General features: G+C 39.6%; 1 protein-coding gene across 1 annotated transcript in view; it reads left to right on the top strand.

Annotated features, from left to right (window-relative positions):
- BMPR2 (bone morphogenetic protein receptor type 2) overlaps window positions 1-17,455 on the top strand; it is a 105,352-nt gene that overhangs the window by 64,537 nt on the left and 23,360 nt on the right. The window contains exons 4-5 of the mRNA XM_059853303.1: window positions 15,088-15,198; window positions 15,722-15,813. Coding sequence (XP_059709286.1) covers window positions 15,088-15,198; window positions 15,722-15,813 — 203 coding nt within the window. The remainder of the gene's footprint in view (window positions 1-15,087; window positions 15,199-15,721; window positions 15,814-17,455) is intronic.

Here is a 17,455-nt window from a genome sequence, read left to right as displayed (position 1 = left end):
CACTTTCATAATGCTAGAACAGGAAATACAAGTGTTGGAGCTATAGCAGTGAAAGTGATTTGTTTTTTTCCCTTTATGCCAAATAAAAATATTTCTTTTTCTCTAATTTCTTTTTCTCTTTGAGTTGTGGTTCAGTGCCCTGTCTGTCGATTTGCTCACAAGCTGATGTGTCTGTCTGAAGGAATACACTGCTGATACGTGCTCTAAACAGCTGAACCAACTATATGGAGCCACTGTGATCATTTTTGCTTGGTTGTAGCTCTATTTCTCCTACTAAAGCATTAAGCTGTTCTAAAAGTAGTGATGCAGGTAGAAATTGAGCTTTAAACCCCAATCAATTAGTACTAGTGTAATAAAACAGAAGCAGAGTTTTTATGTATGTATTCCTTTGACCTGGGGGGTTTTCCTATTTAAGAAAACTAAAACCAATATAATGTGTGCATAAAAACTTCAAAAAGAAGCAAAACCCAAATCCACCCCTTGCTCCCCAATAGAAAAACCAGACAAAATAACCCCCAAGCAACCCCCACATTCACACCAACATGAACTCCTGACAGGGTAGACGTTCAAACTGCAGCAAATACAAATTGGTTATAATCAAACCGTGGCTCTGTTTTTCTCCATTTCTGTTCTCTGAGGATATAATTGCAGTGACTAAGGCAAGATGGATGATGCTGAGCCTCAGTGAATTGCACTGAGCAGTGTTCTTCCTTTGGATGCAGGTCCAGACACTGCTGTTTCACAGTGCTGTGGGAAAGCAAGAGAACTTGGTGAAAACTTACTGCAAATTAAGGCATGGAAAGCCAGAGAAATCAATGACAGATGAACATTTAGAAAATATTTTAACTGGTTTTTTTGAGAAGCTTTTTCAATGAGTCTGAGGAGTAACTTGAGTTTCTCTGCCTGTATCAGCAGGGTCAGCAGAGCCATCCTGCCCTTGTTACCTGCAGGTGGGGCTGGGCTGTGCCCCCACCGTGGGTTTGGGTGGGCAGAGCCCTGCTCACCCCTGTGGGAGACACTCCAGGCTGCAGAGCCATTCAGAGCATCTCTGGAGCAAACTGAAGCTGTGTGTGGGTGAAATGAGTACAGGCTGCAGGCAGGAGCATTGCACACACTCCTCTGAGCACTGTCCCCAGGCACAGGGACACAGAGCCCAGGGAGCTGTAGGCTGTCCCTGGCCAGCTTTGGAGGGTTAAATAGGAGACTTCTGTCTGGCACGAAGAGAATAGTTAGTGAGTGAGAGCAGTGGGAGGGAGTGCATCAAGGAAAAGGTTTGAAACTAATTTGAGATTTCAGTGTATAGCTCAGGTGTGCTAACATTACTTTTCCTTTTTTTTTCTACATTTAAGTGTTATTTTCAGGAAGGTTAATAGGTTTGGGTTTTTTGGGGAGGAAGCTTTTTTTTTGTTTGTTTGGCATGCTTTTGTTTTTATTATTTCAATTAAAACTGAAAACAGCAAGCTCTTTTGTGGAGGGGAAAATTTTCATAGTAGTCTTGAAATGTTAAATACCTGTGATGAAAACAATAATAATTAAATATTGCTAAGGGAGGGGAAACTCATAAATTGTAAATCCTTGATTTCACTAGATATTCCAGAATAGACCAAGCAAATTAAGGTACTACAGATACCAGTCTGAGCAGGTTCTCCCAGCTCTGCTGAGCTTGATCCTACACTGAGCTGGTGTGTAACATTATAGTCTGTAGTAGACTACTCAGAGCAGGGAGTGGAGGTGAGCACAGTCCTACCTTTGAGAAGACTCTGGCTGTGTGGTCACTGTGCCATGATTGCTGTGGAGCAGAAGTTTCCTGTTGTATAAGGGGACACAGCACTGAGTATTTGATTAACTAAAATCATGTGTCACCTGAATGTTCATCACATGTTCATTTTATGCCTGCACACTTACGTGTGAGTTGGTAGGTGGGCATAAGCAGGTCAATTTAGAGCTTTTTCTAGTTTTTTCTACCTGTTTAAGAATTGAAATTGCCACTTTTTAGGCATTTATAGTGCTTAGGCCAAACCTGATGAGTAGGCTAGCACATCTGATGCCAGAAGCATGACATGAATTTCTTGCACTCTCTTGGTAATCATTGTAATGGGTTATGTCTTATTCCCAGAAGTGCTGTTGGCACAATGCTGGCCTGTGTTATGATAGAGCCCTTGCAATGAGATTGGAAGGCAGGCTTTTCCATTCTTTCTAGATGGTTTTGGAATGAAACAGTTACCAGGTAGGTGCAGGTTTTTCTGAGAAGCAGATATGTCCTTGCAAATGCCATCAACTTCTGCCTGTAATGGAGCTATCTTTTGATTGTTTGGTAGAAATGTGGTTAAGAATTTGACAACCTCATACCTTTTTGCAGTGAGCTGGGCTCCTGACAGGCCTTTCCAGGTGTTGAAAGCTTTCAGGAAATGGCAGCTTAGAAAGAAAAGTAGAAAGTGTGTTGTGTAAGCATCATGGAACTCACAGAACACATGGATTTTCTTTTTTAAACAATAGATTGGGAACCAGAACTCTTGTCTAAAACAATAAGGCAGTATCTGCTCAGAGGCATAACTGGTGTGATTACCTGTGAGTTGTTAGAAGGAATAAGCAAGGAAAAAAAGGAAAAAAAACACCCCAGCTATGAAATCATAGTTAAGGCTGAAAACATGAAGTTGATTTGCAATCATAAATCCTAATTTTTGTCCTGGTTACGTATTTTCACTTTGAGGAGGCTTAGAGAGTTGCATATTCCTAAATCTAGACTAGTGATTGAGGGTGTCTTAAATTTCGAGTGACCAAACAAGGATATGTTAAAAGTGTCTTCAGTGAAGTGTAAAGTGCTTTGATGGTGACCTGTTGGGAACCAGAAGAACCATTTGAAAACCTTGCCTGTGACTGCATATATTTTGGGATGTGTTAAAGTGGGAACACCTGTCAGAAAGGAGTCTGTCACAAGTTTAATTTTGGTTTTTTTGTTTTGCAAAAAAAAAGATTTCTACTTGCTTAATGGGACTTGAGGTTTTTGCCTTTCATTTAATAGGATTTCATGGTACGGTCAGGATTTGAGTAAATTTGATTGACAGAAGACTTCTTTATATTCATTTTTTAAAAGGCTCCTTTTTCCATTCTAATTTCTACAGTATCTGTGTAAATAAGTGTCTTGTGAAGGTACCTGGTTTAGACTTACAGTTTAATTGTACAGCATCATTAAAACAGCTGAAGCAAATACTCAGGGCTGTGACCAGTTCAGGGATTCATTTAAGAAAGTTTTTATTACATGGAAAATATGTTTAAAGTAGAAGAGTTACAGAAGCCATATCATTCAATATGTTTTATTCAGTCTGTGAAATCCATCTAGCAATCATGCAGATTCCAACATCGTTTGCAAGTCATTTCCATAGGATTATGAAATGTCTCCTCATGACCTATTCAGATTTGTGTTGAAATATTTATTCCTGGTTTGAAACAAGTTTGTTACTGTAGGGCAGACAGAACATGTTATACAAGTGAAGTCAGCTGTAACACGAATTGATAGCTTTGATGCCAGCCTTTGTACTTGATGGATGTATATTTATTTTGGCAGGGATGTTGCCTTAGATATGGTCCTTCCTCCCCTCCCATGGGGCTGCCCCAGCTCAGCAGAGCCGTGGCTGTGCAGCACAGCTGTCGGGCACCTCTGGGCTGGAACAGCACCTGGGAGTAGGAGGCAAGGGATGCCTGAGCTGGCACTTGTGCTGCAAGAGCTGAACATCAAAAGATGTCTGTATTTCATCTGAAATCAAGTACTTAGATCTGTAGAGGGATTTTGCATAAGTGCAAACTAAGGATCGCTATTTATCATTATTGCCTTTTTCATCTTCATGCTGTTTTAAAGTAATCAGAATAACCTTTGAAGTTAGGGGAGGTACTGTTTTTCCCATTATATAACTAACTAACATGAAGCACTAAGAAGTAACCTACCTAAAATTAGGCTGTTCTGTGTCAGAGCCAGAAACACAATCTAAGTTTCTCTTTGTTTTATATTTCAAGTTCTGGAAATTTTTTCTTTCCTTTAGGAAAAGAAAATGCATTTACACATATCTAAGGTGCACTTGTGTGCCCTCAGACAAGATGCAGTTTTCTGTTTGAAGAAGGTCACTGCAGCTGGTGCCTTGGAAACAGAAGCTGTGTGGCAGAGGAGACTATTGATTTTGCTGGGGTCCTTGGGAGGTTAAAGCCTTTCTCCTCTCTGGGCCTCTCAGTGTGTCAGCTCCTGCCCTGCCACCACCTCCTCCTCACCGCCTTGTCAGGTTCCCACAGCCTTTTCTGTCCTTTATTTCCTTCTGCTTGAGGATGTCCCCAAATAGCTGCATCTCCTATCTGTGAAGTGTCTTTGAGAGAGAGGTTCTTCCTTCCTGAAAGCCATCTGAATCTCCATTTAAGCAAGGACAGTAGAGGGAAATAGCCCTTGCTAAGGCCTCTCAGCTGGGAAGGAGAGGTGTCTTTCAGCAGGAACCAGGAGAGGCTCAGCTGCTCAGGGCAAGCAGTGTCCTCAGGGATGGCCTGTGCTGGGTGGGACCGAGTGAGGAACAGGACTGAGACTCTGAGATGCTGATGCAGACTGAGCGGGACTGCCAGTGGTCCTGGGGAAGAGAAGGGGAGGTGCTGTTCACACCTTCTGCAGGCACCCTGGAGTGAGGTAGGAGGGGAATTCTGTCTGATCCCAACTTTCTGCTTCATTGCTCAGTTCCTCCTAATAACCATTTCATCTGGGACACACCTGCTGAGACCAGCCAGTACAATGCTAGAGCATAGAGAAATGTAATGATTATTTTCATCTTAAAATTATAGAAGACTTCTAAAATATTTTTGAAGTCCTAGAAAAAACACTTGCTGAAGTTAGAAATTGTATGGCCAGGTAGAGAAGATGATTGGGGGAAATAAGCGAGTAAGTAGGTAGGATTAATGGGAAAGCAGGACATGTACCTTCATGTTACATTCTCCTTCTGAACCATGATAGCAAGAGCTAGAGCAGATGTGTACCTTTTGGCAAAATACAGGCATTGTCTGAATTTGTATTAGCCAGACAAACACAATCTTTTACTAACTGTGAATGTTTCTAAAATATCAGACAGTTTTAACTCTCAACTCTGTAGTGTCGGCCTTCAAATTTAAATTCACAAAACCTGTTATGTACAAGAATGTACCCTCTACAGAGTTGTACTAGAAGTATAGAAATATGTTCTTGAATTAAAGAGAGTAGGAGAAGTTAAGTTTTAGTACTAAAATACTTGGTGCACTTGGGGATTACACTTGAGGATTACAATATTAAGCTGATTTAGGGTATTACATCTGGAATACCAGCACATAAACCAAATGTATAAGGAAAGATTTTGTCAGAACTCATTCTTACCCTGTTTGTATTGATCTCGGGCTTCTACTTGAAACAGGTTGGTTGCCTAAAATTGTGCTATAATTCAGATTTCATTGCATGCTTAGGGAAATGTTTTGGAATAAACACCCTGTATAATCACATTCTTTAAATCAGTTCATTCTTCATTGCCTGTTGCTGAGGTTGGCAAGAAAAAAGAACTATTGCAGAAAGCCAGTGAGAGGTGTGCAGCTCTGCTGACAGGCCAGGAGTGCTCTGTGTTCCATCTCAGTGCCGTGCCTGGGAACAGAGGCACTGCCACTCCCTGGGGTGTGCCCAGCAGGAACCTGCTGGGACAGGCCCAGCATCCCACACTGCCTGTGCTTGGCTCGCCTTCCCAGCCAGGAGAGGGCTGCCAAGGGGGGGCTGGCTTCCTCTAGGAGCAGGGGTAGCAGGACTGCCTGGTAGACAGCTTTATTGGGCTCCAGCACTCTTGAAGAGATGAAAAATGCAGCACAAGGGATCTGAGCTGCCTTTTCTGTTGGATCTGAGGGGTTGGTTGTTAGCTCATCCGTATAAAAACAGGCGTTTCAGTGTTTTGATGTAATTTTTTGGGCTCTATTTTTGGTGCCTGGGAACATTACAGACATGGAATATGTGGCTATTGAGCCTGTTGGAATTAAAATAACTTCAAATATCTTTAAAGAGGCTTTCTGAAGCACTGATTTTTTTTCCATTGCAGCACATGTAATTTTTGATCCAGTGCATTACAGAGGCTGGAAGTGTACCATATGTTAAAGCTGGTGTTACCATTTGGTTTGATAAGCAGGAAGTCCTGTTGGTCCAAGATGAATATAAGGGGATAATGTAAATGTTGTTTTCAGCCTTTTTATTAAAAAACATTTTTCTGACTTTTGTTCCAATATGGAAGTTGTCTGCAGTATGTTAAGTGCTCAAATTAGCTTTCCATTTAGCTTGAAGGTAAGGTTGAGGTGTACTCAAAAACAGTTTGACTATAGAAGCAAGATACTTCTTTTATCTCTCTAGTAATCAAATATTTATTGGTATATAGGGAACTTCAGAAAGATTAACCTAGATTTAGTTTTGTGTTAGGATTGCTATTTATTTTACATACATCATGATTATAAGGTTCTATTCAGTAGTGTTAGAAATTATACTGAAGATCCCTGAACTCCCAGAAGAAAAGGCAGGAAGAGAAGTTTTGTTGGGTTTTGATGAACTCATGAATTTCTTCTGCACACATGTGACAAGCTGCTAATTCACCTCTCTGTATCTAGTCATCAAAGAAAGAGCACTTAGGGATTTCATAACCCACTCTCCTGCCAAAGACATTACCACTCGTGCTTCATTTTTGATTTTGATGTATCACAGCAATCTTCAGCGTTCCAAATGATCAAAAAAGACCCATCTGAACTCCCCAGCCTGGCTCCAGATTGGGAGCTTGGTGGCAGCCAGTACACCAGAGGACAGAGGAGGGGAGTTCTCTTGAAGTCTCTGAGACTGCCTGGCTGCAGGGACAGTGAGGGAGTCCTCCTTTTAGAGACAAAGCTTACATCCAGGTTGCATTTTCCAGCAACAGATTTTTGAAGAGAGATCTGCCTACTGAAACTCTGCCACCACGGATGACTGACTTCCAGCTAGAGCAGGATTCCTCTGGAGCACATTATGGGAAATAAATTTTACAGCCCAAGCTGTATGATGTTTTGAGGCTTTCACTGAGGAGGCAGATGGATCTGTGATAAATGAGTGCCAGGTTTTGATGTTACTGCAAGTCTCATGAGAGACTGGTGCTTCCTGACATCCAGGTTCCACACAGTGATGTGATTATGTGAAAAGTGCATTAAAATTTTAGCTCTCCTGGTGTGGAGAAAAATATGATAAGATGTGTCATAAAGGGCACCTTATGACAATAAGTATATAAAATTTTATATAAAAAGTTAAAATCAGTCAAATATGATGATGCTGAGTGCAAAGTGGAAACATATTTGTGACTGTCTAAATCTTTTCTTCAAACACTGTAATGATTGGAAGCAAGTGCAAATTATCTGTTTCATCTAAGCCAATAGACTAGAAACCAGAGACTGGCTGTTAAGTCCAGGGAAAACATCCATTTTCAGTTATGAAAGAAAACTGCCTTAGGGTTATGGATTGGCAAGATTATTCTGTTAAAGAATGTTGCACCATCTCCCACAAAAAATACAGTTCCCATTGTGTTTTCCATCTGTGTGTGCACTGTGCTCTGTCCTCTCCTATAGAAATTATTTTGCTAACTTCTTTATGCCTTCAAATGCCTCCAAAATTGTATGTGAAAGAGTAGTTCCTTACCTTAACTTTGGTTAAAGTATTGAAGGTGGTCGTGTTGATAACATTTTATAGTCCTACTACAAAATTTGGACATGGATCTTAATTTTATTAATAATTTGTCAAATGCCTACAGAAAGATGTAACCTTACCTCTTATGCATGGGATCATAAAACAGAATTAGGGTAACAGTTGTTTGAAAACATGCACCTATAAAAGCTTACGTCAATAGCAGAAGTTGTTAGGAAATGCTATTTTTTTTGCTTTCATCATTCTCAGCTATACATAGATTTAATAGAAAATTGGGAACAGCTCCTGCTGGAGTTTATTGGAAATGTCTGTAGACCATATTTTAAAGGTATTCCAACCTTGTAACTCCAACTTAACTAAAAATATAGGTTTAAATGCTTTTAATTAAATCTTTGTAGATGGGACTCTTGTTTTCATTAGATAATAATCTGACCTCTGTCCCTGGTATCTAAAAGGCTACTAACATATTTTTTTGTTAAAATTTTGTACTTTTTTTTCCCCTTACATGTTTTGTTCCCTGCACTGAAGGAATTTAGGATTTACATAAAACAATTTGGGCTGTTCTGGCACAGTGCTTATATCAGAGGCTTTCTTGTCACTTGCTCTAATGTGATGAAGACTGTACTCTCTTGCTGCAGGACAGTGGATCAGGAATGAAGCAATGGTCACTTGGTCAGAAAGAAATGTTGATTCCTGTCCAGAAAGGAGGAGAGGAAAAAAGACCTTATGAAGTGTTTTGGTTTGGTTGGAATGTGCTGCTAGAATGCAGTAGGGGATGCCTGTTTTACTAGTTGTGGAGAATTCCGTGGACATGTTTGATACAAGCTTTGTGTAGACAAAACAGATAAAAAGATTATAATGGAAGTCTGTGAGCCCTTGGAAAAGATTGCTAATTGCATCTTTTTTCAAAGGATCGAGATCTTATCAATGTCATGAAAATTGTGAAAAGAAGTGTGACTTTAAAAAGCTTGAATTAAATATACTTGAAAGGCCTCTTTCTGATCTGCAGAGCATATTTGCAGTTATCTGCAGCTGAAGGCCACATTGCCCCCACCCTGCAGCCTTCCATCTCGCTCTGTGCTGGTGACAGAACCAAAAGCTTTCCCTCTTCCTTCTGATCTCATCCTCGCTATCACTGAGATTCCTTAATGGAAGAGCAACTTCTGCACCAGATTGGCCATGAACATATTGAATCTATCACATCAAAGACATAGTTGTAGGATGGCGTGAAGACTCAGCTTCTTTTCAAAGTGATCTGTATGGGCAGATCTTTTGAATCCCTGTGTAATTTCACTGACTTTGATCAGAGTCCATACAGCTGTAGTTGTTTTGAACAATCAGATGTTACTGTTGTGCTGTGAAGGTTAAAGGATGGTGTTTTCCTTATTTGTTAAGACTAATGTTGCTACTTATGTGTGATATGGCAAATTAAAGAAACATTAATATTTTGGTACCAATGGGCTTTAGGATCACTTTGCTTTTGATACATAGCTACCAGAAATTCTGTGGGAACATAGGTAATTACTTTTAAAACTGGTTTTGATTATATAGAATAATTGTATGTTTGTCTAAAATGTTTTTATACAATGCTTCTCTAAACTTAAATACACACATATATTTTCTTGAATTATTTACTAGTGTGTGGCAGATACACAGCTGTGAGTCATTTACATGAAGAGCAGGCAGATTTCTGAAAATGGAATGAAAAGCTTTAATAGCAATATAGAGATCTGGTTGAAATTTATGTGCAAATGACCTTTATTATATGATCACCACCATATGTAAATATATAGCATTGAAACAGCATTCCAAAGCCCAAGGTTTCATATTCAGATATTAGAAGGAAGCAATGTCATTGCTTGCACGGTTTCAAGGCTGTATCCTTTTGTGTGTTTGTGTTGGGATACAGCCTTTAATTACACAATCAAATTTTCCCCCTTGGGATTCCTAGTTTTTCAACTTGGTTAACACTTAGTGCCTCTTCTCATGGCTGTCTTTAGGTGTCTCATCATAATAGTGACCTCTCTGGTGTCCCAGGGAGCTCTCTGGCCATTGCAGTGTAGCACCTTGGTATAGGGTTAGAGAGAAGGTTTCTGGACAGCTTTCAGCTGCCATAGGGAAGAGACTATCCTTCCTTCTCATTTCCCATTCCATTTGCTTCATACCCTCTCGTTTCAGTAACAGTGCTGGGGAAACAGTGTGTTGTATGGTGAAGTAGGAAATAGGAGAACTTGCCTGGGTTCCTCACAGTTCATCATCCAGGCTGGATTATTTCACTTCCAAGAGCACAGACGTGGGTGCTTGACCTGCTGCTATAGTGCTGGCAGTGGTGGGTTAGTTGGTGCTTTTTCCAGAGCAGCCTCCTGGCTGCAGGGCTCACAGTATTTGCTGAAGGGGAAGGAAGATAGAAGAATGGTGCATCCCCTTTCTGGCTCCCAGGAAGGAGTTCTGTATGTTTACAGACTCATTTGCCATTGGCTCTTGTTACCTGGTTTTGTCTCAGTTTTCTCTTATTTCTCACAACTTTCTTTGGTCATAGGATAAATGCTAATTTTGAATTATGGAAACAGGAAGCCTACAAAAGAGGCTTTAATTTTTGAAAGTTAAATTAGAGAGAAATAAAAAGTTTGTTCAAGCATGGGTGCAGATTGGAATACCTTTTGCATTAATTAATATTACAAGCTTATGTTTATAGTGGAGAAGTTACTTTGAAGAAAAACCATTGTTCTTCCTGATGCCATTAGCACTGGCAGTATTCTTCATTGTATGTCATTCCTGGGGAAGGTTAGGAAGGCTGCAGTTTGACAGCTTCCATGTGTGGCAGTATGGAAACCTCATCCAAAAACCTGGATTCATCAAAGATACTGTATAAGTGCTTGGAAACTCTTATGGCAGTAATGTCTGAGAAAAGGGAGAGAAGTGCTTAATGTGGTAGAAGTGCCTGCAGGGAGTGTCCCAAGTGCAGGGCTGGGTTCAGCCAGATGACTCACTTCCAACTGAATACTGGAAGCATTCCTCTTCATGGTTTGCTCTGAAATACATTGCCAATTATTTGTGTGTACCTTCTCCATACACAGGAGCTGTTGTACTCGGGTTTTGGAGCCTGAAAACAAGCCCTTTATTGATGGTGAGGTCAGGACACTTCTGGGAATGGTGGCTTGTTGGTTACCAGCTGCTCCCCAGCCAGAAGGAGGTTGTCCTTCTGTTTTGATGAGTTGTGCTTTGTTTCTTTTTCTTACTTTAAAGAAAAAAAATTTACACTTTTTGCCCTGATATTTCTTAGTGATGGGATTGGTGGACTGTAAGAATTACTGGCAAAATGTTTCAAGACAGAAGTGTGTACATGCTGGGTGTGTTCCACATGGAATCTTTGCACTGCTGCTGGTAGAGTCAGTAGATCTGTGAGCAGTGCTCCCCTTCCCTTTCCAATGGGATAAGAAATTGGCTTTTAAGGTTGTTTGGGCCTTACAGTGGTTTCCATTGGTTTCAGTTTTTTCTTGTGGCACATTTGGTGCAGATCAGGGAGCCTAAGTTGAAGTTGGAAATAAAAGCCTCACTTAAAAGTAGCAGTGAAACAAGCACCTGCATTAGCCTTCTTTTCAGTTTCAGTAACCTGTGTAGGAGAGAGCTCTGACAAGATCTTCAGTGTACAATTGTAGGTAGAATTTAGCTTAGCAGCCAACTCCTTAATGATTGGATTTTCTGGAGTCTGCAGCTAATTCTGCTCTTTATGGCATTGCTTTTTTTATGCAGTACATTGGTTTGGGAATAATACTGAGATACCAGCACTCCCAGTCTGAGATTTGAAAACAGTGGTTTTGAATCAGTTGATATTTGTCACTATGTACCCAAATATCAGTAATGATTCCAAAAATTCAAATGAGATTATTGAGGGGTTGTTAGACATGTTTAAAGTGAGTTTGTACAATGGCATGATGAAGAAATACTGAAGCTGTGGGGCACGTGTCTGGTCCTGTAAATAAACCTGAAAAGCAGAATCTACTGATTGGAGGGAGGGGTTGTCAACAGCTGAAGACCAACCAAGTGTTAGTTCAGAAAAATGTAATATCAAATCATGGCTTTCATAAAGAATGTCCTAATCATGATGAGTCATGGTTGTTTTCACCCAGTCCATAAATTCATGGACAAAAGCATGAAAAGTAACTTCTGTACTTGTGCATTTTACATCCTTGTTTTGAAAGTGCCTTGCTTAAAGGTTAATGATTACTTTTATTGACCTACATTGATGTGTCTTTTGGTGAGTTAGTTAAAACAATATCTCCAAATAATACCAAGAGAAATGTGACTCTTGTGCATATGTATATAAAAAACGTGTATGAATTACTTAGAAGTATATAAAAGCAAATGTGAACCTCTCCATATGCCTTGAGAGGTCCTGTATGATTCTTAGCTAGGCCTTTAAGGGTGAGTATGGTGTAAAAGACTAAAGATTAAATATATCCAGGGAAGGATTAATAAAAGCAGTGAGTTAATAAGAGTTCTGTTAAGTTTTGGAAGGTTTTGAAACTGGGTTGATAAGTGACATAACCTTTTTTGTTCTCTTTAAGAAAGATTGATAATCTGACAACATCCAAAGTAATTGTTTTACAAAGCAGATAGAGGGTTGATAGAAATAACACTTTTGGGGGGGAGGGAGGGATTGTCTGGGCCTTTTGTCATGGCAGGGTTTTTGTGCTTTCCTTTTAGTGTACATTTACAAGCAAAAGACAGTAAAGTTGTCCTTGCTGGGAAATGACTGACTGTCACACAGCATTTTACTCACTCATGCTGGTTTGAGCTGCATGTTATCCCTCCATTGAGATGCTCACTTACCCTTACTAAGAAATTTGTGTTTATTCTTAAATTTATTAATATTGCTCATCACCCTGACAGTAGTAACTTGCACTGTAGGACTGATTTGGCTGTCGGAATGTTGACAGTTTTATTTTTAAATATTTGTAGGAATTGATAATTAGTTCAAGATATGCCAATCTAAAATTCTTATGAAACAACTCTGCTTAAAAAAAATTCAAACTTTCTTTCCTCTGGAAGGCCAAGGAGGTCTCTGAGGTTACCTGCTGGCTGCACAGCTACCCACTAAACAGAAAAAGGCTGCAGAGGGGATGGTCCATCAAGGAAGGAGAGAGAAATGATCCTTTTTCTCTGTGTGTTTTTCAGCTGCTCATGGGAGCAAAATGCTGTCCTGAGATTTTCTGGTATCTCTTCAGCCTGCAGAATGTCAACATTCACAGGTTTCTAAGGGGAGTGTGCCAAGGCAGCCAGAGCTGTGGAGGAACGTGTTGCTCAGGATGCCCTTGAACTGCAAAATCCCATTCCAGGGTAGAGGAGGGCCCTCCTGATGGAGGCATGTTGTTAAGCCTTTGATTATACAGAAAACTAAAGAAGAGCAATCAAACTCGAGCACCAGATATCATCTGGCACACCGTGGGGGAAATGATTGCTGGTTATTTGGCAGTGGGAAGGTTGCAAGTGGCAGTGCTCTAGTTGTGCAGTCAAGGAAAATTCAGCTGGGATTATAACCCAAGGGTCAGTCTCTCAAAGCCTGCTAGTCCTTAGTAATCCTTAGGCAGCTAGGCACTGTCTTGAACTGATGCAAAACCCGCCACATTTAATATATATTTTAAAAGATAACCCAATAAAATGTAAATTCCATTCATAAAAATATGAAAGTCAAAACTGCCATTTCCCTGCCAGCAGTTACTCATCTGCTTGCACTTGTCATGTTTCATATAGCTTTGTATAATGCAACAGTTTCCTTTATGATGTTGTGGCTTTCAATATACATGTATGCCTCTGTTTTGAATACATAATTTAGATGACAATTGTAATGTGTATCTTTTAATCTCCTCACTACAGAAGTCACAGCTCATATTCCACATTAGTGTTCTATGGCAATAACTGATTTTCATCAAAACCAGTAGTGATGGTATTTCTTTTGACAGAACAAATGTTAATTTGATGGTATGGTGATTTATCACAAGCTCTGTTTTATTTAAGGGGAGTATCAGATATGAGCTGCGTGTTGGTTTTGATAGATGTTTTTTCACATACTTCTGTCACAGCTGAAATTCTCTCTGGCATTTTATTTTACCAGCTTTTCATTATTTCCCCTTCCGTTGTGGTTATGTAAAAAGGACAGTTGTTGTCTTTTAAATTTGCTTTTCCTTCTTATATGGTTCTCTTGTGTATGTCCATACTTGGAATATGAAGTAGTGAATCATGCTGAATTTCTTTTAAATGCAATTCAAGAAAAGCGAATTTGTCAGTTTATTCAGCTAGTATAGATTGGGATAAATTGTATTTCAGTCTCACCTAAAAGTTTATTCAATGTTTAAGTCTTGTGTGCATTTTATATTTTGTGGTTTTAGCGTAGTTAGGTCTCATTACAGTCTTTTAAGGAGTACTTTTTGCAGTATGTAAGACATGTTTAAACACAGTTCCCAAACTTGGTTTGGAAGCCAAAGTAAATGAGGTCTTGTAGCGCCACATTCCAGTGATTCTGACACCAGAAGAGTATCTGCACTAAACATTTTTTTGTATCAAAGTGGCTGGATTTTTACATGCCTGCAAGGAGCAAGACTGGACTCTGACATGGAGGAACGTTTCAAGGCACTAACAAATGTTTTCAGGAAATCTTTTTTCCTGTCTGGGAAAATAGAAAACCCAACCAAGAAAACCTGAAAAAGCAAGATACTCATTTTGATAAAAAGTCAAATGATATTTTACACAGACTCAATAAAAATAGTTTAATTTAATTTTGTTTAGTTTTTTATTTTTGTCTCAGGTTTCCTGCTTCAGTCTGTAGAGATACTTACTTCTGTCTTTTTGTCTATTAAGAATTATGCCAAAAATTATCTGAGCACTTATACAAATCAAAACCCCAAAGTATTTTGAGGTATTTGCTTAAGTGGACTTACGTATGTTTTAGGTATTTGAGTGAATGTGAAACATTCAATTTTCATCATATTTGCAGCCCAGTTTGCAAACTCGTGAGATTTTTGTCCTGGGAAAAACAACAAAAAAACCTTGTGAAGGTGACAAACCTGATTCATACCAGGAAACTGGATTAAGGCACAGATAACAGATGAGGACTGCATCAGCTTGGCCTTGTATGGCTGTGCTGAGCTTTGCCAGCTAGAAAGAAGAGTCACTTTCTGCTGTCAGTGCCTCTCGCTCCAGGGCAGGGGAAGCCTGGCCAGAGGTGCTGATGAATGTGTGCCCAGCTAGTTTTGGGCTGATCAACTCTTTTGCCATCCCTAGATTTTGAGGGGAAAAGGATATGGGATGTTTGACAATCCAGAGTACATTTTTCTTCTCATTGTTTTGTAGTGTCAACTCTTTCAAATTTGCAGTTGAAGAGTCCTCATCTTGTTTGCTTTCAGATTCTTCTCATTCTTTTCATCGAGATGAGACCATCGTTATTGCCCTGGCTTCTGTGTCTGTGCTGGCTGTTCTGATAGCTGCTCTGTTCTTTGGATACAGGATGCTTGCAGGTAGGGCTTGGCAATATTTTTGGCTTTGTTTTTTTTTTTTTTTCCACTGTTTATTTGGCTATTGCTCAAAGTTATACTTAGGTCATCTGTTCTCCCCAGCTCCTATTATATGCTTGTACATAATGCTGCTCCCCTTTCTCCTCTCTGACATTTTATGGTGATATCCCTTTTATAACAGTCTGGAGAGAGTTATGACTTCTCTAAGCTGGCATTTTGGGACCCATTTTTCTTCTACAAATTCTCTCCTCAGCACAGCTTAAGTGAGGTGGTGAACATGCTTTACAGTTATTGTCAGTGACTTTGAATTATCAAAATAGTTGTGTAGCACTGTCTGTAGTTTGTAGCTTATCAGCACCTTCACTGCTCATTTTGCTGACTTTGAGAAGATTTTACAGGCCTCTTTTTTACTTATTTCATCCTTGCCTACAATATGTAATTCTGCCAGGTCCCAGGTAAGTTGCATTTTTTTCACTTGGAGCATGTCCAGAAAGGAAACTGATTCCCTCCTCACCCTCTTCCCCAGGAGACCGTAAACAAGGTTTGCACAGTATGAACATGATGGAGGCAGCAGCATCAGAGCCCTCATTGGATCTGGATAATCTAAAGTTGTTAGAGGTAAATATTCAACTCAGTTATTAATCTTAATTTTTATTCAGTGTAATGCTTGTGGTCATGTCCCAGGCATGGTTACAGAAGTCAGTGTATCAGTGGTCCTGTAATATTTTCTTCTAAATCACACCTTCAGGAAGAAATTAAAAAAGGGGTTGCTGCAGGTACATTTTGTCTAATTTTGTTTGTAATGTTGTTGGCATTAGCTAGACCGTGTTTTACCTTGAGAACAAAAAAAGAAACACTGGGAAGTAGTGGGGAAAATTAGAAGGTGCTACATTTCAGCCTTGCATCAAAAGATCCATCTGTTTTGCTTGACACTGCTTGCTTTTAATACAGTGTCCTACTGTAGGAATTTGAAATTCCTTAGTAACACTCTTGGAAAATAGAATTTACTGCAGATAGGGCAGGATATTTCAGTAGTGGTGCATTTCTGTGTAGTCATTCCTGTGTGGGGCACTATCCAGCTCCATGGCAACTGGAGGCCAACCAGAGCTTTCTGCTCAGCTTGGTGTTAGATGTATCATCACAAAACTGCAAAATGTTATGCTTCCAGTTGGTATGCTCAGTGGAACATATGGAATTTTAAAAACCTTTTAGCCAGGAAAAAAATGAGTAGAACGACTGAGATGCAGAGTGGTGCTTTTCTTCTTTTTCCCAGTAGAAGCCCCACCTAGAGATGCAGACTGCAGACATGAGCTGCTCTAATGGTGACAGCACTGAGCAGCAAAGAGCTTTGGGTGTCTTCTGATACCAAAAAAGTACTTGAGGCAGAGTTTAGGGGAGTCTAGCAGTGTGTGTTGTACAAGTGTGCAAAGCACTTGTACTGATAATGCAGTCTTAGAGAAAGCAGTGACTTTCTCTGAGTCTGAAACTTGGCAGAGAGAAATGCTATGGTGTCTTCTGTCCTGCTTCTTGTATCCTAAGGAGCTGACCCCTTGCCTCTAGTCACAGGGTCTTGTAGGGCAAATGTTTTAACCTGTGCTTGCCTTTTGACATCTCTGTGGGTAGATTACATTCCACATTCATTCCTTGAACTGATTTCCTCCTGCTTTGCAACCCAGTGATATCAAAGGACTGAGAAACAGCAAGTTTCTCAATTAAATGATACTTTATTTTTGAAAACTCTCCTGTAAGACAATATTATAATCTTTAGAAGAATTACTTTTGTTATCCCTTCTGTTTTATCTTCCTTCTCTATTTGTAAGTATTTTAAAAGTTTAAAAAATGGCTCATGAAATCCTTACAGTTTCATGTATGGGTCTTCCTGAAAATTATTTTAAATAGGTGCCTAAATTCTTACATAGTTGGAATTTTCTGAGCTTTAGAAATCAGGGCTCTTCCTGAAGGCAGTCCTGCATTTTGGTTTAGAGTAGAGATCACTTCTTTCTTCTGCAGTTACTATGGAGATGTGAAAGGCCATTCTTGAAGACTGTCTGATCTAGTGGGGGCTAGAATAAACATTCACAGGTAGTCAGGAATTAATTACTTACTTCTGTTAAAATCTGTTTACCTCTTTTGGCTTCTATTTTGCACTACAAATGCATATTTTGTTATTACTAAACTGAAAGATACAGCTTATAAACTGTCTTAAACCTCAAATGTTTCCCTTAAAGTCTGTGATTTCTGGAGTGAAACAAAATTGATC

This window comes from Haemorhous mexicanus, chromosome 8 (assembly GCF_027477595.1).
Source record: "Haemorhous mexicanus isolate bHaeMex1 chromosome 8, bHaeMex1.pri, whole genome shotgun sequence".
NCBI classification, from domain to species: Eukaryota; Metazoa; Chordata; class Aves; order Passeriformes; family Fringillidae; genus Haemorhous; species Haemorhous mexicanus.
Note: the sequence above shows the minus strand (reverse complement) of the source record. Positions and strands in the feature narration are given on the sequence as shown.